Here is a 22,108-nt window from a genome sequence, read left to right as displayed (position 1 = left end):
CTACAGAGACAGAATCCCCAAATACACCTCATTCTCTGGAAAATTCCCACAACTTTGACCAAATTGTCATACATGGGGGAACAGGTAGGGAAGGGGGTATTGGAGTGGGGGATGGGAATTTGTCATACATTTAACAAAACCCCCCTTTCACTGACAGCACATACTCTCACATTAACGCAACACCTTTTAAAAACCGCTCAAACCGTATGCCAGGTGTGTGGTACACCTTTAAAGAGAAGGAGAATGAGAGTGAAGGAATAACCAGAAAGCGCAAGAGAAGAATGAGAGGATTGAAGGAGAAGAGATGAGGAAAAGGAAAAAGGGGGAAGGGGGAAGGGAGAAGGAGAAGGATGGGCAGCAGTGTGTGGTGGTGGTAAGGAGCAGGGCTCTTAACCAAAAGGATGCTAGTTTGATTCCCCACTGGGGCACTGCTGTTGGCTTGTGGGCAAGGTACTAAACCAACAGTTGCATCAGAAAATACCCAGCTGTATAAATTGATAAAACGAGATAAGAGTGTCTGATAAATGAAAATATTGTAACTTTATGTGAGATGGAAGGCATGAGAGGAAAGAAAGGAGGAGTTAAGAAAATGACACTGAATAGATTCAGACAGATACCTCACATATCATGTGGTGCATTGTTGTAAAGAGCAATCATCTGTAAGCAAACCAGACCCACTGACACAGAGATACACTATAGGGACAAAAGTATTCGGACGCCTGACCATTACATTGTAATGACATTGTATTCAAATACATATACTTTAATATGGAGTTCGTCCCCCTTTTGCAGCTATAACAGCTTCCACTCTTCTTGGAAGGCTTTCCACAAGATTTTGGAGTGTTTCTGTGGGGATTTGTGCCCATTCATTCTGTAGAGCATTTATGAGGTCAGGCACTGATGTTGGACGAGAAGGCCTGGCTCGCAATCTCCGTTCCAGTTCATCCCAAAGGTGCTTGATGGGGTTGAGGTCAGGGCTCTGTGTGGGACAGTCAAGTTCTCCACACTGAACTCATCAAAGCATGTCTTTATAGTCCTTGCTTTGTGCACTGGGGCACAGTCATGTTGGAATAGAAAAGGGCCTTCCCCAAACTGTTGCCACAAAGTTGGAAGCATAACATTGTCCAAAATGTCTTGGTATGCTGAAGCATTAAGATTGCCCTTCACTGGAGATAAGGGGCCTAGCCCAAACCCTGAAAAACAGGTGTGGCCAAACACTTTTGTCCATATAGTGTAGGTTGGCAGATATTTCTTATTTTATATAGACGTACAGAAAGCATTGGATGTAGACACAGAAGAGACAGATAGATATGTTTATCTACTTAGATATGAAATTAACTACTGTTTTTAAATTGGATGATGATTATAATAGCCAATAGATCTATACAAACATTGAACAACATAAAAAAGCATATGGTTTAAAATAGAACTTACCACACTATTGGACCACAAATAAACCTTAAAAATCTTCCTGGATTTTGAAAAATGGCTCTGATATCCTCTGTAATGACTGAAGATGAAGTGGTAGCCAATCATATATACCACCTGTGCTCTACTGTGACTTCATATTTTACCTCACAGCCTGTGGACAATGCCTACTGGCCTTTTCTTGGTTCTGAATTGTGACTCATTCTGGTTCAATCAGGAGATGAGTGTTCATTTTCGGCAAATCAAAATGCAGACATTTTTTGCTTCATTTAGGAAGCTTTTACAATGTGCTCTAATGTGGCACCTAAGCGTAACATAGCCTTTCAAAATCTATCCCTCTCCCAGGATGGGCAAACAAATTCTGTGGCAAACATAATGAAAGAGGGGGTGGGAGGACTACAAGGGGATGGGGAAGGAGACTAAATGATAACACAGACAATATATCATGTGGTGTATGGCAGTGCACCACATACTCAAGCGCAAACAGGACAGATCACCTATTTAAGTGCAAACCAAATCCTTTGAGAGATTTTAAATTGATATTTACATAGACGTACAGAAAGAATTTGGTATACATGTAGTAGACAGATAAACGAAAATGTAAACGATAGGTAAAAATCAATTGCTTATTTTTAAATAGGGATAATAATAACCAATAGACTATCACAGACATTGAACGAAGTAACACAAGAATATCCACAAAAAACGGACCTTACCAAACCGCTGATATTCTCCTTTCACAGTGTATGATGAGGGAAGCTGAACTGGTGGCCTGTGATATATACTACCTGTAAGAAACTGTGAGATCATATATGACCTCACAGCATGTAAACGCCCTTCAGTTCTGAAGACTCCTATGACGTGCTTTATTCGAATTAGGTGGCAAATGCATATTGTCAGTGAACGAAAATGAAGTCCCTTCTTTCTTTGGTGCTTCACATACACCTGTCTTCTTCAGGTTATATAAAAATAAAGAAATGACCACAATAAAGAAACGTGTCAATATTTTGTCTTTTAGCAAAATGAAAAATACTTGAGTTTTTCTTATAGAGCTAGCTAAAGAGGCTAGTGGCGGTTCGGTCCTTGCTGCATGTCATGTGCTTCACCCACCCAATTTTTTGAATTTCATTTTTTATTTATTTTGTTCACCCATATAAGATCAATGCACAGTAACGAGCGGTACGTGCTGAATGATAGTCTATGAGCTAATTTTGGGTGGGTGTGGGAGGAAAGGGAAAGGGACGCTCGCTGTGCGTGACGCCCAACTCCGACGTGAGGAGGGAGGAGAAATCTTTCCAAGATGGCGACGACCACGGAGAGCAGCGATGCCGGACAGGCGACCAAGAAAAAACACCTCGGAATTCCCGAAGCTATCTTTGTGGTGAGTTGATCAGCTGGGTAACATGACTTTGTCATCGATTTACAAAAACAGACATGTTTCAGGATTAAAATATACGCGGAAGGAAGAAATGCGCCCGGCTTTGTCGAGGTACACCCGCAACGAGTTAGCCAGTCTAGCTAGCCATCAAGCAGTCAGCTCTCCTTTTAAGGCAGTTTGCAGAAAGCACTTAGCTAGCTAGCTGGCTAGATCGCTCGCTAGGATTTAACCTGACGACAACCAGTTACCTAGCTAACTGGCTTGTTAGTTATAAAGTGGAACTTGATAGCTGATTAGCGTCAAACAACCCAGGGTTTCAGGCCACGCGATAAAGCTAATACTGAATAGCTAGCTATTGTCCTAGAATGAACTGTCGAAATTCATAGACTCTATATACAGTGTTGAAAACGCCCTCGCTTTGCATTAACCGCTTCGGATTTTCGGCTATTTTACTATTTAGCTGATTGTTCGAAACGTATAATTGCCGAACTGGTTGTTTGCCAGTAGATTTTATGTTTTAATGAAAATGTGGACTATTTGCAGTTGTAACTTAAACGCTTCGACTTCTGCAGCAAGAAACTTGAATTTGACCGAAACAGTGCTCTGCCCTCCGATTCTGCGGAATAGCGATTTACTCATAATCCGTGACCTCGGGTGATGTTAATCGCGAAAGGTGAATTTGACACACCTCCGATTTTTTTGCGTTGTGCATGTATTAATCTGCAGCGGATACGTTACATTCTCCCGCAGACACCTGTCACATTTTCAGTTGTGCCGGTGAGGGACTTCTCGAGACTCATGACATAAGGCAGTTGTTGTCGTGATTACCGTTGCGTGGTAACTTGTTCATGCTTATGGAATTGTATGTGCTTCAGACAGACGGAACTGTTTCTCTGTTTAGCCGTTTTGTGATATCTGTGTGTGTGTGTGCCGGGTGCAGGAGGATGTGGACTCGTTCATGCAGCAGCCGGGCAATGACACGGCTGACGCGGTCCTGAGGAAGCTGGACGAACAGTATCAGAAATACAAGTATATGGAACTCAACCTGGCCCAGAAGAAACTGAGGTATGGGGTCTGTCTTGTGTCAGTTCATCCATGAATTATTTTACGTGTGCATTCACATGTATATGTGTATATTTTATGTATATATATAGCTTCATGTTTAATTTCAACATGTCATACACAAGGTTGTTAGGTTGGGCAGTGGTGATACCTTTCTCCTGTTCTCTTTCAGGTTAAAAAGCCAAATCCCACAAATTAAGCAGACGTTAGAAATTTTAAGGCACATGCAGAAGAAGAAGGTAAGTGCGCGATGCGGACGGGCCTCTCCCCCTTCCCCACACCCCAGCTCTTCACCCCTCACTCTCGTTCTTCTCTCCGTCATGTTTATTCTCTCCATCCCTCTCGTCCAGGACACCACAGATCCCATGGAAACGCACTTCCTGTTGGCGGACAATGTGTACTGCAAGGCCTCGGTGCCGCCCACCGACAAAGTGTGCCTGTGGCTCGGGGTGAGTCTGAGTGAAACAAAACAAGGGTGAATTACATGACTGTTCAGAGGGGCAGAGGGGATTCCGCACCCTTGTGCTGTTAGAGGATCACTGCACTGGCTGTGTTAATAATTCAGTATTTTCACTGATTCATTCGGTAATTCATTTGACAGATTCTGAGTATTCAGGGCAATAAAATGGGAGAAAATGCAGAATACGGAAGGTTCAAAATGCAAATCGAGAATTACTGTAGCAGTGTCTTTGCCCACAGCTACTTACATGTCAGTGCCAAGATGTGTACACTTAGTTTGTCTAAGGATGACTGATTTGTCCGTACAAAATTAAATATGAATCTCTAAATGTAACCAATTCAGTATGAATAAATTACTAGCTGATACCAGCCTGATATCCACTGTGTTTGCAAGGTAAGGCATGTATGAAGTACACTGTGTGTAATATCGGCTTAGAGGGATGGTTCAGGTGCAGCCTCAATCCAGCCAGCAGATTTAGGACAGCTCTGGGTTTGCATGAGCGCAGGGACAGCTGGGATAGGTGAGTCTTCAGAGGGTGACAGAAGGTGATCAGTGACCGCTGGCCTAATCTGGGGAGGTGGCTCCTCCCACCACTAGGGGGAGATCAAGGTTGCAGTTGAACAGGTGGTTGCTGTGGAGATCCGGAGGTGAAGGACAGACAGACTGCACTGTGGGAGAGCGCCGGGCGTGATTAGGACTGCAGGCGGAGAGGAGATATTGTAGGCAGGAGAGGTGTGGTTGAGGGACAAGTATGTCAGCAGATGGGGGTTTTGAAGTGAGAATAGGCTGCATTCGGCAGGCATTGGAGGGAGATGGGAGGGCCTTGGAGTTTGTGGAGAGATAGAAGACGAGTTGTACTGTGGATGATCTGGAGCTGCAGTGGATGGATGGTGCTGACGGGGGAGTCCAGCCAGGAGGAAGTGGCAGTTGTCCAGATGGGACAGTACCAGGGTCTGGACCCATCCCATGGCAAATGAAACCGGCTTTAGCAAGTCCCTCCCAGAAGCTAGCATATGTATATATAATGTGGTGATTCAAACACAGGCAAAATTTGCATGATGGTTGTAAATAATTTTTGATATTGTGCTTAATTGAAGTGCCCATGCGGTCATTGTCCTTGTGTCATATTGCAGTGTGTGGCAAGCAAAGATTCACATTCATCCTTAAGGTTTGTTGAGGTTTTTGCGTATATGGATTGACCAGATTTCAAAAACATGACGTGAGTGGGACCTCTTGTAGTTGTAGAGCTATCACCCATATTATCATAGTGTTACCAAGGCTATTCAACAAATATAACATGATTGCCAGTGCACTAGGTCTTCGTGGTTTCTTGAGAGCTCATGTTACTGTTCCATTTTTCATCATGTGTGAAGCTTAAGCCATTTTGAGGCTTATAAGTCGTGTCCATATTTCCACTTAAGACAAACATTGAGTTCTCCCACTTTATGTCTACATTTTTACAGACTTTGGTCCCGTGTATCAGAATATCAGTTCTTGGATGTAAGAATGACTGAACTGGACTAGCTGGAGAGGGGAAGCTCACTTTCACCTATGATGTCTTGACAACCTCTAGCACACAGCCAAGCCACCACTTTCCATTCGGTTCTGTTGTGACTGAACCTGTTTTGCGTCCTAATGCTGGCATTTCTGAGTCATCAGCGGTCACCTAGGCAGACACAGATTCCAGGTTGTTGTGGTGTTTGCCACTGGTCTTAAGTGTAAGGCGTGGACTAGCATTATTGTTGTCTGGGAGAAATGGAATGATTGGCCAGTTGTGACTCGTGGGTACCTGGCTGTCTTTGAGACATTTAAGATCCTCGTCTCCAGGTAGATGGTGAGGTCCTGGGCTGGTTATAACTGAGCCAGGTACTATAGCATTTTGAACTTTGGGGGGTTGTGCTTCAGCTGATTGGTGGGCATCAGTTCTTTAAGGGACCTGTGTGTTCGAGAGAAAAGGAAAGTTCAGCAGCATTCGGTTTCTCAATGAGATGACTTAGAAAAAATGGGCAAGGAGTTGTGTAAGCATGTGCATATGCATTGTGTGCTGCGACATGGCCACTAAGCCCCTCCCCTTTGTTGGTCACCAAGGCGAATGTGATGCTGGAATATGACATCGACGAGGCGCAGTCTCTGCTGGAGAAGAACCTGGCCACCGCCTCTCGAAACCTGGACTCCCTGGAGGAAGACCTGGACTTCCTGAGAGACCAGTTCACCACCACCGAAGTCAGTATCCTTCTGCGAGGCAGCATAGTGCCCAGGGTGGGCACAAATAACTGTGGGCGCCATGCCTTAATCAGTGCAGCAAGGGTCATTGTTTCAACCCTGAAAGCAATTTAACATGACAGACCATTCGCTGTAGTAATTTTGCCATCTGAGGTCGTTGCTCAAATTTGTTTCCTGTTACCCTTGCTGCCAAATGGAGGGTTAATAATGGTATAGTATGAAGACCTTACTAATCATGTTCATCTTTCCATGAATTTGATGAGGATATAGTCCGTAATGATAGTATACTTTCCTCATTATTGGTTGTTGTAAAAGATGCCTTAGATTTTTCCGCTTACCCTTTTAGCTGAAGGCAATTTTATTTTTGTAGAGTTGGAAAGATTTACACAGGCGAAGTAAAGAACAGGAACATAGAATTACTGGACCGTTTAAATGACCCATACTGATGGCAGCACGTGTTTGTGTAGACACCTTTCAGGCCCTCAAATATTGAAGTAACCCAGGTCCTTCATCAGGGCAGTACAGTAAACTGTGTTGACTCAGAGGTAGCTCTGTGTAGTGTGTTAAAGTGTACTTTATAAGTGTTATTAATTACAATGTTGTCATAATTGAGTTCAGGTTTGGAAATGAGACTTCTATTACACAGCAGCATGAGGTATTAAAAGCTGGTTGGAGTGCTGATTGCAGACCTTCGTCATGCACACATGCTGCTAGTAAAACCTGGAATGGCTCAAAGTGCTATGCACTGGGAGTTTCATGGCCATCGCTGCTGACTGCTGCAAAATAACCAAAAATTCCTTAACCAGCGTTCCTCACCAGACATGGCACGTGTTTACAACTGGGACGTCAAGAGAAGGAGCAAAGACAATCTCTCCAAAATGGCCGACAAGTCTTAAACGCGCAAACCCCTCAACATCACACTCACTCCCCCTCAAAAAAGCCCACCCACCGCATTCTTAGCCACCTGGTCCCTCCGTTGTCATTTGATTTGTTATATATTTTTTTAAAAAAGTATTTTTCAGACCACAAATGTAATGAGTCAAGTTTTTTTTGTATTGTTTATAATATTATTATTATTAGCTTTTGATTGCAGATTACACTATAGGGAATAGTATCTCTCTCTACCAGATGCTTAGTTTCTTCTTCCTTTTTTTTTTTTTAAGTCGGATGTATTTATACGCTGCAGCCCGAACCCTTGTGGGTGCTTGGCACGGGGAGAATCTGTAGAACAGGGAATGTCTGTGTCAAGGTTTCAGTGAGGTTTGGCCCATGGTACCAGTGGTGCTGGCGAGGCAGTGGCGTCTGCGCAGCGCCGCCTTATGATCCTACAATAACCAGCGGGGCGGTGCTGGACACTTTCTTAAAGGGCCAGGCGGTGGCCAGAGTTGCATATTCTTTCACTAACACCCCCCCACCCACCCTCCGAACCCCAGCCCCACCCCTGCCTCGGCTAACCCGTCCTCCAGTGCATGTCTTTTCCCGCTGTCCGTCTTTCCCTCTCTTCGTCTTGTGGTATTTATTTGTCACACTGTATAAATACTGGAAAAGAAAGATGAAAACTGGGGAAAAGACAGAAACTGTTTAAAATGAAATAATAAGACAATTGTGATTTAACAAGCTGTGGTCTGTCCTTTATTTTGTGTGTGTGTGTGTGTGTGCTTTTATTTTTCCCTCTAATTTGGCATGACTATTTGAGGACTTTTGTTTTGGATGTTATGGAGCCTGAGTAAAACTGAAAGTGACCAATATCACCACACTACCATTCAATTCTTTACCTGTGGGGGGGGGGCAGTTTTACAAAACTTAGGGTTACCTTTCGTTTCAGTACTATAAGGGTGGTGGCAAGTTAGCATGACAACGCTGGCCTTACCAGTTATTGTGTTAGTGACTGGAATGAAAGGCGTTTGGAGGAAAAAGGGGCAGGACAGCAGGACATTGCTGCCTAAGAACTGCTTACAAGGCCTTTTTTTTTTCCTCCCCTGAAAGTCCTAGGGGAGCTTTTGCAGAAAGACCCGCCCGGGGCTAGAGATTGTGGCCCTAAGCACTGAATAGGATCAGCTGAAAAAGCTGGAGTGCATCCAGAGACAGACATTTGGGAAGCCGAATCCATTAACGCCTCCTCGCTGTGCTGCGGTGTCGGCGTCGACGCTTTAATTGCCGTCTTTAATGATACTCCCTCTATTAGCGCCTGGGAACAGGTGCTCCGAATAAGGAGCCGTATAAAAACAAATGAAAGCTGTGGGTCAGGAGAGCTGCAGTTTCTCATCCTGTTTCGCAGCTTACATTTCCTGTTTTTTTTTTCCGTCCTCTGCCTTGCTGCCAACTCTATAGCACGGTATTGCTGTCTGGTAGTATTTAGGTAACACAAAGATTATCTTGGGTTCACAAGTAGCAGTACATGCAACTGTCTCATGCAGTGTGTCAGACTGACAGCTGTTTTAACAGCGTGTCGGAGAAAGAGCGCACTCTTCCCGTGCATCCATGGCAACGCGTGTCCACCTGTGTTTCATTAGGCTTTTATATGTTTCCGATGACATAGGGGGTACTACTTGTACCGTCACCGACGCCACTGTCACTTTTGGCCCTTGACACCTTGGGTATTTGCCTTTATTTTTACATCTTTGGCCTAGGAGAGATTGTTTAAGGAGACTGTTGCTGGCTGAAGCACTAGTAGTTTTGCTGCAGTTTTATGTTTGAAAAGTGCTCTCAACAGTCCCATTTTTTAGGTTGCAAGTGAACATCAAAGTCCAAACAATAAGAAGAGGAGTAATAAAAAATAGAAGTCCCCCTCATTGGCTGCTGTGTGTGTGATTCAAGTAAATGCTTGTTTGCTGTAATGCCATCTGCTCATGGTGCTGCCACCTAGAGGGAGGCTGTAGCACTGCAGTGCATACCAGTAACAATGTAAAGGCATATTGGACCAGGCTGTCAAGTGAAGTTTATGTCCATTAAGCATCAGTTACTGTTCATTTCAGCTGTAAACTGCATACTTAAAAAGGGAAATATTCAAATACAACAGCCAATAAGACTAGCCCTGAGGACTCAAATTGTTCAGTGCTGCATCAGATAGTGTATTTTCAACCTATTTGCATTTGTAGTAGCTCACCTCATTTGAATGTCTCAATTTATGTGCAGGAGGAGTGAACTGTTGCTGATTTGCATTTTTAAACCAGTTTAAAGTTGCCAGGTTGTCTTTCGCATGTAAAACTACAGTTTGAACTTAGTAGCACCTTTGTAATCTTGCACAGACTCAAGTCTTTCACTGTCCTAGTGTGTGCTCCTAATACCTCTTCTCTGCTTTGATGTTACCATAAGCCGTGCCTTTGATCATAATTTTGGGACGCCTGCCATTTTGAAAATTAAAAAAAGAAAAGAAGCCTAACAGACTAACAGAATGTAATAAATGCTCACAGTACACAGTTTTTTTTAGTTTTAACAAGAGAAAGAAAAAAGTTTACAAGTCACATTTCATTATTTTAGTACAATTCAGTTCTTTTGCTAGACAAGAGGTACAGAGATCCATACCCATTTCAAACAGCTACATGACATTGTACAGCTCGGAGTTTGAAAAAATTCACATTTCAGCACCTACAGGTTGAAGGAACTGGCAGAGAGAGAGAGAGATAGAGAAACAAAGAGCAAGAGAAGTAGTAAGAGAAGCATACTTTTCTGAATGTTTTTCTGTTTGTTTTTAACACTTCTTCACTGCTGTAGAATGTAGAGATGTTTAGCCAGTGCTGTACAATGGGAGAAGGTTGTTAGTCGAGCTCAGTGAGGCTGGGATTGGAAGAAAGGACACGGGTAAAAGCCACTGTTTGTTCAGATAAGAGCACTGCTTCTTCGGGGGGTCAGCGTCCACCTGTGGCCTCATCTCAGAGGGGCGGGGCATAGAGTCCAATACTCTCGTCTCGTTACGCAAGTGGTGGTCCAAAGGGTTTGCATGCCACCTCTGCACCCATGGGAGTCCGGCTGGTCTTGCTTCAGTTTTGATGATAAAATTGAAAGACCATAGAAGTGATTGAACTGTAGCGGGTTAGCTACCACACGAGTCTTGATAGACAGGGGCCAGGTGTCTTGGTTCCCTGGTGTTGGTGAATGTTACGGAGCTTAACGACTGCAGAACAGGAAATGATAAATGTTCATCTTCTGTGCCCCCCACCCTCCCTTCATAATATTATCTTCCTGATTCTGACACTTACAAGCGTGAATCGAACCTGAGACCTGATGCATTCGACAGCTGTGAAACTGGTGCTCCCAGCCCCATCCAACCCCCCCACCCCCCCCCCCCCATTTCAGATAGTACATTCACCCCTATAACCCTTTTTCTTTGGAAAAGGAAGCTGGATGGGTGGACACAACGATGGGCGAGTTTGACGTCTCCATGTTACGGCCTGACAGGGGGTCACCATGAAGGCATGAGTGAGTGCGGAGCAACGCTGTGTCACTCAACAGTGCGTCGCTGCGTACTGAGTGAATCCCGGCGTAGACAGCTGGTAGCCAGCAGCCCCAAGTCATCAACAGACGCCCAGTGCATAGTTTGCGTGCATTCAGTTCCACTTGCGCGGGCCACAAGTTCCGTCACGTCGAAAAACCGGTTCACGAGAGTCTGAAGCGAACTTGGGTAAAATCCGAGTCCCGAGCTGATGCGAGCCTCAGAAAGGCTTGTGCGACGTGGCAGGGAGGGTTTGCGGTTTGCTGATGAATGCGCGAGAGGCTGCAAAGAGGGAAGTGATACTCGAGGTTATCGAGCGCAATGCGTTGGAGATGCTGAAGATGAGAGCAGCTGTGGGTTGAGCTTGTTATGGAGGAATAAGGAGAGTTGCATGTGCACGGAGGCGTGTGGTGATGGAGGAGACGCAGGCGGAAGTACAGCTGAAAATGATGGCGGTTTGGTGTGGGTTATTAATAGATGCTCATGAAAAGGATGTCAACAGAAATAATGGTGGTTCTGGTTACCACCGCACCTCTAAATTGGAAGATATCACATTACTGGGACCGTAAATCTGACCAAGAGCCTGGAAGGGGGGGGGGGGGTCTGAACCGAGAAACCAGGAGAAGCACAGGAATTTAACGTGGAAGTCAGAGCGAAATCATCATAGCACTTCAATAATCAGTATACGAGGGTGATCCAAAAGGCTATTTAACGGCGCTTTTTTCTTCAGTCGTTCAGCTGTTTTTGATGAATGACTGAGTGTTGAATGACACTTTCAAGGGGATCCTTGTGTAGTGCCACTTGCAATGCCTGACAGGGAAAGCTATGCTATATGAGGTTGGACAACCTTGTGGTCATTCACCACTCCAAACTATAGCTTTAAAAAGCCATGGATTACAACTGCATAATAACTTGCTTCATAAAAAGCCATGTATTATAACTGCATAACAACTTGCTTGATTCGCAGCAAGTTTCCTATGGTACACTTCTCTCAGAGGAAGGATGTAGATATCCAAAATTGCTCCGTTGAAATGTTTCACTAATTTAAACAATTGAGTATACTCTAAATGTGTTATTCAAAACTATTTTGATAATTTGTGTTCATAACAACACAAAATACAGTAACTCATTTGATATTATTCATATTCATGCACCAATCCATATAAATTGGGTCTGATTGTGTAAGGTTTGCGTGTGTGTTGTGAAAATGGGCACTGGAGCACCATGAGGGTTATTCTCACGATCTGGGTAGATGACAAAAGCATATGGGGTGTGCAGCATCGATCCCCTCAAAGAGATCCTGTGGAATTCTGGGAAATGTAGTGTTTCACTTCCATCCATCTGTCCCCGCCCCTGTGGTTCTGCTGATGAGGAGCAGTATTTCATGCCGGGCTGCGGACCTTTGGCTAGTCCAAGCTCCAGAAGACAGTCGGCACTTTCCTTGGGCTCCTCAGGTCTGGTGCTAGGAGATGCAGGCCGCGTTCTGATTGGCCTGGCGTCTGTGCGATACATGGTGCCCTGCAGACCCAGACCAGGGCCGGTCCAAACCGCCTGCAGCTGCCCTTCAGGTTCTGTTCGCATCGTCCAGCTGAATATGTGCTGCTCTCTGAGGGCAGGCGGCAGGGTGCTGGATGGCAGGAGGGGTAAACAAGAGAAGGAGGCGGGGCTCAGAACTGCCAATGACCTTTTAAAATAAGAGCCCAAACGGAAGAGAAAGTGGGCAGCAGCAGGCAGAGGTGGGCAGGGTGACGTGTAGGGTGGGAATTATGGGTAATGGGGCCTAATGGAGGTGGGGCTGGTGGGGGCAGATAGGGCTGAGCTGGGGGGGGGGGGGGGGTGGGGCAGGACAGGGCTGAGGGGGTGGGATCAGCAGAGGCACCGGCGGTCGCTCTTGGTGACCTCCTCCGAGGAGTGCACCACGTTGGGCACGAAGCCACTCTTGACGCCCTCCCAGCCCTCCTGGATGGTGATGTCCCCGCGCTTGACCAGCTCGAAGATGTCCCGCGTCAGGTCCGTGAAGGCCTTCTCCACATTGATGGCGTCGCGGGCCGAGGTCTCCACGTAGCGCATGCCGTAGGCGCCCGCCAGCTTCTCGGCCTCCTGCCGGCTCACCTGCCGCTGGGCCTCCAGGTCGCACTTGTGGCCCACCAGCAGGAAGACGATGCTGTGTGGCTGCACGTGGCTCCGCGCCTCCTCCAGCCACTCGTGCACGTTCTGGAAGGAGCGACGGTTGGTGATGTCAAACAGCAGCAGCCCGCCCACAGAGTTGCGGTAGTAGGCCCTGGTGATGGATCTGTGAAGGTGGGAGCAGAGGTGCGGAGGGGGAGGAGGGGGGTTACAGAGAGTGAATGAAGGGAACAACGTACATGAGAATAAGGGGAGATATAGGGGATAGGGAGACAAACAATAAGAATAAAGTATGGTAAGACAGAAAGGCAGACAGGATGAACACATTAGTGTGTGGAAGGAAGAGAGAAAGAGTGACATTGCTAAGACTGCTGAAAAAAGATGCCTTGTGCATGGATCACAGAGGACAGTTACAAAGAAGGTGCACTGTGCTTGCAATGACCTCCAGGTTATGACACAGCTGAACACTGTAGGCTGAGGGAAAACTGGCATAAGGATAATCACAGCCATTGCACCAATCACACTGACAGGAGGAGTTACATGGAAACACCTTGATGACAGTTAGCAGTTTGCTTAAAGAGGACATGCCTGAGTTTACAGCAATACAGGAGAAGTGTTCTCTTGAAATAAAGACAAGCTTTATACAGATTACCCAGGTTTTTTCAACCGCTATAATTCTTGCTATAGACAGCTTCACGTACACAGCACAAAAATGAAAAGGGATTTAAAATTTTGTATAATTGGCAATATGTCTATGTCAAAAACATTGTGCTTTGCGAGTTTCACCAACAACAAGGTAGGAATCTAAGTTAACACTTAAGAGTTAGGAATATGGAATACGGACCTGCAGTTTTAGAATTTGGTGACATTTGAATATGTGTGGTTGAATGAACAATGGATTTGCATTTTACCTGAAGATTTTATTTAAACCCGTTTCAGAACTTTTACGACACCCCCTTATCTTTTATTATTTCCATCCTTTATTGTAGTTTCCTGGGTTGAGCTGCAACACTGCCTTCAAAATGATCTCGTCTGCACTGGTGTTCCTCAAAGAAAATAACTCTGCAGACAAAATGTGGAAGGGGTAACATGGACGGCAACTCCATCCTGGTTATACAGTGTCTTTTATCTGCCATCTTACAAAACCATGTAGGCAAGGACACAGAACATAAAAGAAAGATGAAGGTGGACTGCCTTGACATAAACGAGAGAATATTTCTCTCTGGAGCCAACTAACGTTTATACAGGTTTCGCCAGTAAATACGCCTGAGCCCAAGCAGAAACTCATTAATAAGTCTATTTTAAACTTCCTGCCACAGATAAGACAAGTGCGAAATCTGTGTGAAAAACACAGCATATGCTGCAGTGCTACCCTGAATAAATAGGCCGCAGCAGAGGAGGCACTAGGCTCAGGATAACTAAAACTGCCTGTTCTTCAGAACCTTGAATTTTTTTAAAATGTGTACTGCTGAAATCCATTTCTTAAGTATTTCAGATACTTGAGCGGATGGAACAATTTTGTATGCTGTGCGTTCACAATGAAGATTTGGAAACATAATTTCAATTGCCAGTATATTCAGGATAGCTTAAAGATGTGTCTTGTGTCTTATTCTCACTTCTTTTTTTATCAATAACGTGTGTTATTGATAAAAAAAAAAGTGTTTTTGAAAAAAAAACGTGTGAACATGTGTCACGCTGTATCACATGGTCTGTAGGATCCCCCCTCCCAGTCTAATGGCTATAGTTGGGTAAGACAAGGGCGTCAACATTTATTACTTACATTACCTTATGCTCACAAATGTGCATTTCATTTTGTTGCATTCCACATTAGTTGTACCAATGAACTGTTCAAAACTGCATAAATCTGTTAACAAAAGTGCTCATTTTGTAAAAAATCTAGAAATGGTTTATTTATTTCAGATGCAGTTTATTGAACCCTTCAATGTCCAAATTGTACTTCCATTTACCTTTGGAATGACACCTCAATCATTTCTTTGCAATTTGCCAAAAATGGCAATATTGTGTTTTCTTTTTGTCCCATGGTTGTTTGATACTGTTGGTTTACATTCTTTATTATTCTTAAGTGTCTTGACACATGATTGAATGAACGTATTTCCTGCAGATGTCTGTTAAACTGAATGAACGCAACACACTTATTCAGGTTCTAGTATATCAGTACTGAAACATATTTACCATTGAGATATACAGATGTTAGAGCTTCTTCTTTAAATCTTTAACTCGACCTCTCACCTACATGCGCAGGGCACAGGGGTAAATTTATTTTCAGTGAAAGAAGTGTGTTAGTCCCTCTGTGTCACTTCTGTGTGACTACGTGCAATGCAGAACCCCTTTAGATCATTTTAATTTTCACATAGACCATCTCTTCTCAAAACACGTCTGAATTCATTTGTATGTTAATATTTCTTGTCTTGTAACACTACATGTTTTGGCTGCTCCATATGTTAGCCAGCCTGGCTTTTATTACTACTCACTTTTAGCTCATGTTCAGAGCTTTAAATTTGGACTATGAAGACATAATCGTTTGAGGCAGCACAGGAATGTAAAGGTCTGAATGGAGACCGAAGTGAAACAAATGATCCAGTCATATAATTGAGGCTTCGTATTGAAATAAAAACGGTAAAAGCATTGACTGCACTCGAGGACCAGCACGTCGCTGTTGTCAACCGCCTCTCTCCATCAGCCCACTCCCCTGTCCCACGGTCGTATGACATCAGCTATTTATTCACATGCGCAAACGGTATAGCTGCATCTAGAGTTTTCACAAGTTCACCGTTACGCTCCCGTAAACTACATTAGAGTAGGCTACCCTCTATCCCGGCTGAAAGAATGTAAACAGAAACTGTACGCATACTGTATAAACACGTTGAGCTTGTTTAAAATAAGACCAATTCATCCTTCCGGTTTCGTTTGGCTTTCAGTATGCCTACTTTCAGAATTCAAACTGCTTAAATTTTATAAAAGCTGGCTACATTGCATGAGCCCTTGCATCAATGATTACATTAGCACGGATAGAGTACAGATGTTATGTCACTTACCTGAATCGCTCCTGCCCGGCTGTGTCCCAGATCTGAAGTTTGATGCGTTTACCCGGCTCTATTTCCACCAGGCGCGAGAAGAAATCCACCCCTACCGTGGGGTCAGACACCTGGGCGAAGCGTCCCTCCGTGAACCGCCGAATTAAGCACGACTTTCCCACGGTCGAGTCGCCAATGACAATCAATCGGAACTGGTACAGCCATATCGCTTCCATGTCTCCCCACGCCTGAAAAGAGACATACAGCGTGCAGATCACAACAGCGCTGTCGGTAGACTAGACTAGACTATGAACGCATAGTCCCACAACAACTCCCCCCGCCGCCCCCAAAGCCACCCGCCCTTCACCCCCCCTTTCTCTCACTCTCTCTCTCTCTCTCTCACACACACACACAACCACCAACACAACCATCCTAGGGGAGATGTGCCTCTGAATTTAAACGAGGTCTGAACGGAAGAGAACACCACTACTCTTTGTGCTGTGAGCTCTTACATACCACGCAGCAATGCTGTATTATCAGAAACAAATATTTGCACCACTCAATTTACATAGCTAACAATACTGTTTCCGCAAATAATATAGGGATTCCACCTGAATAATATGACATATGTGCATATTCAAGAGTAATTAAGTACAAAATCTCACGCCAAGGTTTTAGCTTTCATAAACACGATAATTAAAAATGCCTTACTTAAAATACTCATATTCGTCCTTTTTGAACAGATTTCTGTTGTTGTTGTTGTTTATCTTAAATCACTCACAAGGATATCACAGTAGTAACATCAGCATCAATAGCCCTCGATAAATAGCCAATGTTAAAAATTAATGGAGAAAAGTACGATTAAAATGTTTTGACTGATTGTACATTCAGTAGGCTATATTTATGGTATTACGTTGGGGGGTGATTTCATATATGGCTTATTCAATAAACATTGCCATTTTGTTTTAATGGCTTTCCGAAACATGTTTAGGCCTAGGTTGTTTATCTGTGTACGGAGCTGTGTTTGCGTTCACTCCAGCAACCGTCGTCTCCCATAGTATAGTGACAACTACCGCCCCTCTCTTTTTCCAGCGAGAATAATACAACAGGCTCTGCTATACAAACACTGCCGTATTCAGCTCCCAAATGAATACTTTAGCTCTATTGTCTCATACCGGACATGACTGGGTAGCTAAAAGCAGGCGCGGTAGTTACTGTACATAAACACGATGCGTTTTGAAGACTATTACTAATGCCAACGTTTTATTTTCTTCATCAAAAGCTGGCTCTCGAAAACGCCAAGGTCAATTGGCCTCCATTTTGCACGTATCTGACGAACCCAGATCATTTCCCCGGGAGCAGTTGTTTACATGAGCAGAATTATAAAACCTATATCGTTTTCCATACATGTGCGCTGTTGGAAAAAACATAGGCTATAACCCATTCAATTCAATAACGAAATGTATATTACCTAAAATATTTTAATCCGACGATTGTATCTGCCTAGCTATTATTTAGCCAATGAATTATGCTAAACAGGATATTCTCAATCTACTATACTACTCTAGAGAACAATGTATCACGTTTGAACACAGCTATATATACACACACACACTCACACACATAAATGATTATAGAATTAGTGCTTACAGTATTTGGTTGTGCTTCTCAGAGGCTGGGAACAGCGAACTCCATGACGCTGAAGAGACGGTCTTTTTGCTTGAAAATGCTCGGCAAAATAATGACGCTAGGCAAAGCATAAGCGTACACAAATGCTGTTCTCCACGGAAAGAAAATCCAGTAATTATCTTTCTACTATAAAATTGATAATCAACGATGAACAAATCAGATATTTTCTGTTAAATTTGGTATGTAAAATGAATGTGCTATGTTTTATCGTTCGCTCTGTGAATAAGTGTCAATACAGTACTCTAGAACATTCGATTTAGCTTACGTTTAATTTTTTAAATATTGTCCTTTAAATTTCATGTTTTAAGGATGGAGAAATGTTTTAAAAATTGCTGATGAAATGGCAGCAACATCATCAGCATCATATAGCCTGACTCATCCCGCATCAGCACCAGTGCTGTAAACCCCCTAATAGACGCGCTGTAAGCGCCCTCTTCTTGTTACTACACCACCACATGTTCGGCGGCCTCTACCGTAATGATTATTGTAAATGACTCTCCCATGTCAGAACGAAAAACAGTAAATTCAAGTCCTTCGATCATCACCTTCATATTCATAAGCAAGATAAATTTTTAGCAGATCCTCTGGGTATTTTGTTAGTTAGATTTCCGGTATCGAAAGAGTGGTTCTGAATTCAGTGAATTCAGTGATGCCATCAGAAAGAAGCTGTGGGATGTTTTGTACGGAATTGATAATATGAGGTGAAACAAAGTACCTAGTGCACAAACAATATTTAATAAATATAACCTTATTCACAGTAGGCTACTCTGCAACTCTAGGCTGATGTCCTGTAATCGAATTGAGCATGTAGGGAGATATCGATTATTTGTTATTGCGATCAGAAACAACTCCATAGAGGGGAAGGGAGACAACTTCAAATCTCATTGTCTTCTTTTACAACCACAGCAGAATCTAATTGTGAATATGGTCTTAACCCATGTAGTGAAGAATTGCCTCTAATACTAGGACATGATGATGTCATTCACCATGATATTTATAATAAATAGTTGTAATCCTTTAAACAGCTAATTTATTGAGAATGTTAACTGAAATTGACCAACCCAAAGCAACAAAACTATTGATAAATTCAAATCATCCAGATTGTTTCCCTTTCTAAACTTCCTCAGTATTTGGTCAAATTGTGGCGATATTTTCTAGCAAATTTCATTCCCAACCATTGATCAGATTTTAAGGCCAAGAGTTCACAGGGACAATGGACTCAGTGTTGAAAAAAATGGTCATTAGAAATAGCTATCTCATCCCATTTCTCCCTGAAAAGCCAATGTTCAAAAGATGGCCTGGGTAAAGAATGTTGTTTAGAATTTTGAATAGTATGCTTTAAGTGTTGAACATGTCTTCAGAATTTATTACAGAGGGAGTATGGTATAGCCTACTGATTAGTGAACCTGAAGGTTACATATTTGATTCCTAAGTTGGTTGCTGAACCCTTGAGCAAGGTCCTTAACTTGAATAGCATAATCAAGCTGTGTCGATGGATGGTGTGTAAATCTCTGTCCTGTATGTTGTGCTGAATGAGACATCCGTCACCTTTAATCAAAAATTGAATCTGTCACATGTTTGCACAGTATGTAACATTATTTTCTTTTATACTGATTCACACTCCTTGTCTTTTTTTGCATTAGTGTCATGAAGGGTAGCAAATAATATTTGATTTTACTATTCACTTGTGCTCACCTGCAATTAGACTGAACAAGCAGAGCACATACCAAATGGGCTGTTGTCAGTTTACACAACAGGTGAAGTTAAGTTTTGCAGCAGTATGGAAGCAAACAGTGGGGGAATGGTAGCAAAAACAAACAAGCAAAAGACAAAAGTCAGCAAATGCACAGACCCTGATCACAGCAACACAAGTCATTTTCAGATACATCTTTTTTAATTTAATATTTTAAAGGGACGTGTCTCATGCTCGTGATTTGTCCTCCTGCATAACAGAGGAGGAAACTTCTTCACACAGCTCATGTTGTGAGTGAGTGATTTGGATTTTTGATCAACACTGAAGGCATCATATTCTGGTAACATTGTTTTTCCTTTTTAGTCATTTTTGTTTGTGTGTGTGTGTGTGTGTGTGTGTGTGTGTGTTGAAGATGTCCATTTTTCAGCTACAAAGGCTCAGTAATACAGCCACTCCTCTGTGATCTGCTGTGTGCATACATGCTGTGCTTCTGTGTGTATATTTGTGCTCTGGTTAGAGTTTCCTTAAACAGATCAGCCATGAAATGTAAAGGGGAAACAGTGCCCCACAGGAGTAAGGCTGCAATAAAAAGCCAAAGAGACTGACCTGTCCTGAGCACATTTAGCTTCATCACAGGATTTATTATGACCTTATGTGAGCATCTATGACAATGTGTGCTTTTATTTTTTTCCAGTATATGTCTACTTGTTTGAGGGTATGCGTGTGTGTGTGTGTGTTTTTATTGCATTGATTAGCAGGTGGCTTTATCCAGAGTGATTGACATCAATTGAATTTCTACACATTATCCATTTGCACTGCATCTATTGATGCCGTCCTGATGAGGTTGCTTGAAATTCACCCTCTATGACTCTATATATAGAGTTCCTATAGATCTTGCTTATGTGTAGACATATGTACACCTTTTTAGAGTGGGTACAGGTTGGTCTGTTTGTTCTCAGGAGGCAGTGCCTGTTTTGCATGTCCGTGTGTTTGTGGGCGGTATTGATTGTTGAGACTGCTGCGGCTGCATCGATCATTTCAGACCCCTTTTATGCTCAAACTAATCTGCACAGGGGACTTTATAATTTGTTCAACTAAGTACTTACTAGCGCTCTCATGCTGTGTTGTCAAGGCCCTGTATTTTTCTCAGTCATGCTACATAATTTCAGGTCTCGCAGCTGTGTCAGGCTAAAAATACACAATACCCACATATCAGACAAAAAGGAAATTCACGCCTCAGCAGCTGCATGGCTCTAACTACAGTGCACAGTTAAAACATATTTGACCTGGGTGATGACTGCAAGATCACAGTACCAGTCTCAGAAAAACAGAAACTCTTGTTTCAGTTGTAAAACAGTAATTGCACAAATTACGCAACTGCAATCAAATCAATTCACCCATTTGTTTCACAGCTCTTTTCTGTCAGGGTATAAATATATACCAAATGGGCTGTTATGAAGTCAAAAGGAAGGCATGATACATTGCTTTTGTATCACACATGCCATTACGTTAAACGGCCATTTTATGCTGGCTGTTACATTCACATAAAACGTTTATTGTAACTGTTTGACATCGCCTGCTACTGGAGTTCAAAACGCATGCATTTTGTCCATCTCACAGGCTCAGATCCCTGATATTTGATTACTTAATTTAAGATTATTACATGTAAGGGCAATAACAGAGGATTTCAACCCCCCCCCCCCCCCCCCCCCGGCCAAAAAACAAACAAACAAACAAACAAAAAAATGCAGAAAAAACATAATAAAAACATAATAAAATGTAAAGTAAAATAAGAGGAGAATGGTCGAAACATCAGAGGTGCATGCCATTATTTGGCGCAAACCGAAAATTCTAGTTAAATTAAATTTTCTGCTGGACTGTTTAGTGTATAATGTTTGCTTTCCAAACAGTAAAAAAAAAAACATCATACTGTAGCCAGTCCGCTGTGAAATGAGAGCACCTGTGTCCAGGCTCCGAAAAAAAGTTGTATTATTCTCCCAACTGACTCGAATTTGGCACATCTTTACTCGTAAATACCACTGCACGAGAGACAGTAAGCTGTATTGTATCAGTATCCGAGCAAAGGAAGAGAACGATGATTTTGACATTTCTCCTACAAATTTCACCCCAGCATTATTGTCGTACATTCCAGCGGAAGGCGCGCGGTTCCCCTGGTGAAATGGACCGTGCCACCGACAGACGGGAGACCTGAGACTCGAAACGCGCAGAAGTGTTCAAAAGGGGTGGAAAATCAAGAGTTGCCTTTTCGAGGAGAAGCGCGAAATCAAACCAGTTTTTCCTTTAACATACTGTAAACTTCGACCAGTGATTTCTGGGTGGCGGCGTGAGATCTATATAGTCAGCATTTACAGTGAATTCGGCTTCCCCTGTAAATGTAACGTTGACTTTGTTTTTTTTCGGATTTTTAAAAATCGAAATATAAAAGAAGTCTAAATGCAACTAAATTCAGCCTCACCTCTGAAGGAAGACAAAACGAAAAGGTATTTCCAATCAATAGATCTGTTCTGATGCAGGCTTCTTGAAAATGTTGAAGAGATACCCAGAGAACAGTGAGCTGCGG

At 43.1% G+C, this 22,108-nt stretch overlaps 2 protein-coding genes across 2 annotated transcripts; one reads left to right on the top strand and one right to left on the bottom strand.

The window, feature by feature from the left end:
• The first annotated feature begins 2,720 nt into the window (after nucleotides 1-2,720).
• Nucleotides 2,721-8,129, top strand: vbp1 (von Hippel-Lindau binding protein 1). The gene is made up of 6 exons (XM_036548693.1): nucleotides 2,721-2,809; nucleotides 3,747-3,871; nucleotides 4,041-4,107; nucleotides 4,219-4,317; nucleotides 6,417-6,555; nucleotides 7,371-8,129. Exons 1-6 carry the CDS (start codon nucleotides 2,729-2,731, stop codon nucleotides 7,445-7,447), a joined length of 588 nt encoding a protein of 195 aa, XP_036404586.1. The 5' UTR covers nucleotides 2,721-2,728; the 3' UTR covers nucleotides 7,448-8,129.
• Nucleotides 8,130-12,818: 4,689 nt separating this feature from the next.
• LOC118791282 (ras-related protein Rab-39B) lies at nucleotides 12,819-18,213 on the bottom strand. Its single transcript, XM_036548588.1, has 3 exons — nucleotides 17,796-18,213; nucleotides 16,167-16,393; nucleotides 12,819-13,276 (listed from the first exon to the last, which is right to left on the bottom strand). The coding sequence occupies exons 2-3, from the start codon at nucleotides 16,379-16,381 to the stop codon at nucleotides 12,850-12,852; spliced, it is 642 nt and encodes a 213-aa protein (XP_036404481.1). The 5' UTR covers nucleotides 16,382-16,393; nucleotides 17,796-18,213; the 3' UTR covers nucleotides 12,819-12,849.
• Between the last annotated feature and the right edge of the window lie 3,895 nt (nucleotides 18,214-22,108).

This window comes from Megalops cyprinoides, chromosome 16 (assembly GCF_013368585.1).
Source record: "Megalops cyprinoides isolate fMegCyp1 chromosome 16, fMegCyp1.pri, whole genome shotgun sequence".
In the NCBI taxonomy this organism is placed as follows: Eukaryota; Metazoa; Chordata; class Actinopteri; order Elopiformes; family Megalopidae; genus Megalops; species Megalops cyprinoides.
Note: the sequence above shows the minus strand (reverse complement) of the source record. Positions and strands in the feature narration are given on the sequence as shown.

Excerpts from the sequence above, each read along its gene's own strand:
- vbp1 (XM_036548693.1), top strand. The coding sequence starts at position 2,729 with ATGGCGACGACCACGGAGAGCAGCGATGCCGGACAGGCGACCAAGAAA. Across the intron at positions 2,810-3,746 it reads TTCCCGAAGCTATCTTTGTG|GAGGATGTGGACTCGTTCAT; the intron begins GTGAGTTGATCA and ends TGCCGGGTGCAG. Across the intron at positions 3,872-4,040 it reads CTGGCCCAGAAGAAACTGAG|GTTAAAAAGCCAAATCCCAC; the intron begins GTATGGGGTCTG and ends GTTCTCTTTCAG.
- LOC118791282 (XM_036548588.1), bottom strand. The coding sequence starts at position 16,381 with ATGGAAGCGATATGGCTGTACCAGTTCCGATTGATTGTCATTGGCGAC. Across the intron at positions 13,277-16,166 it reads GCCGGGCAGGAGCGATTCAG|ATCCATCACCAGGGCCTACT; the intron begins GTAAGTGACATA and ends CCACCTTCACAG.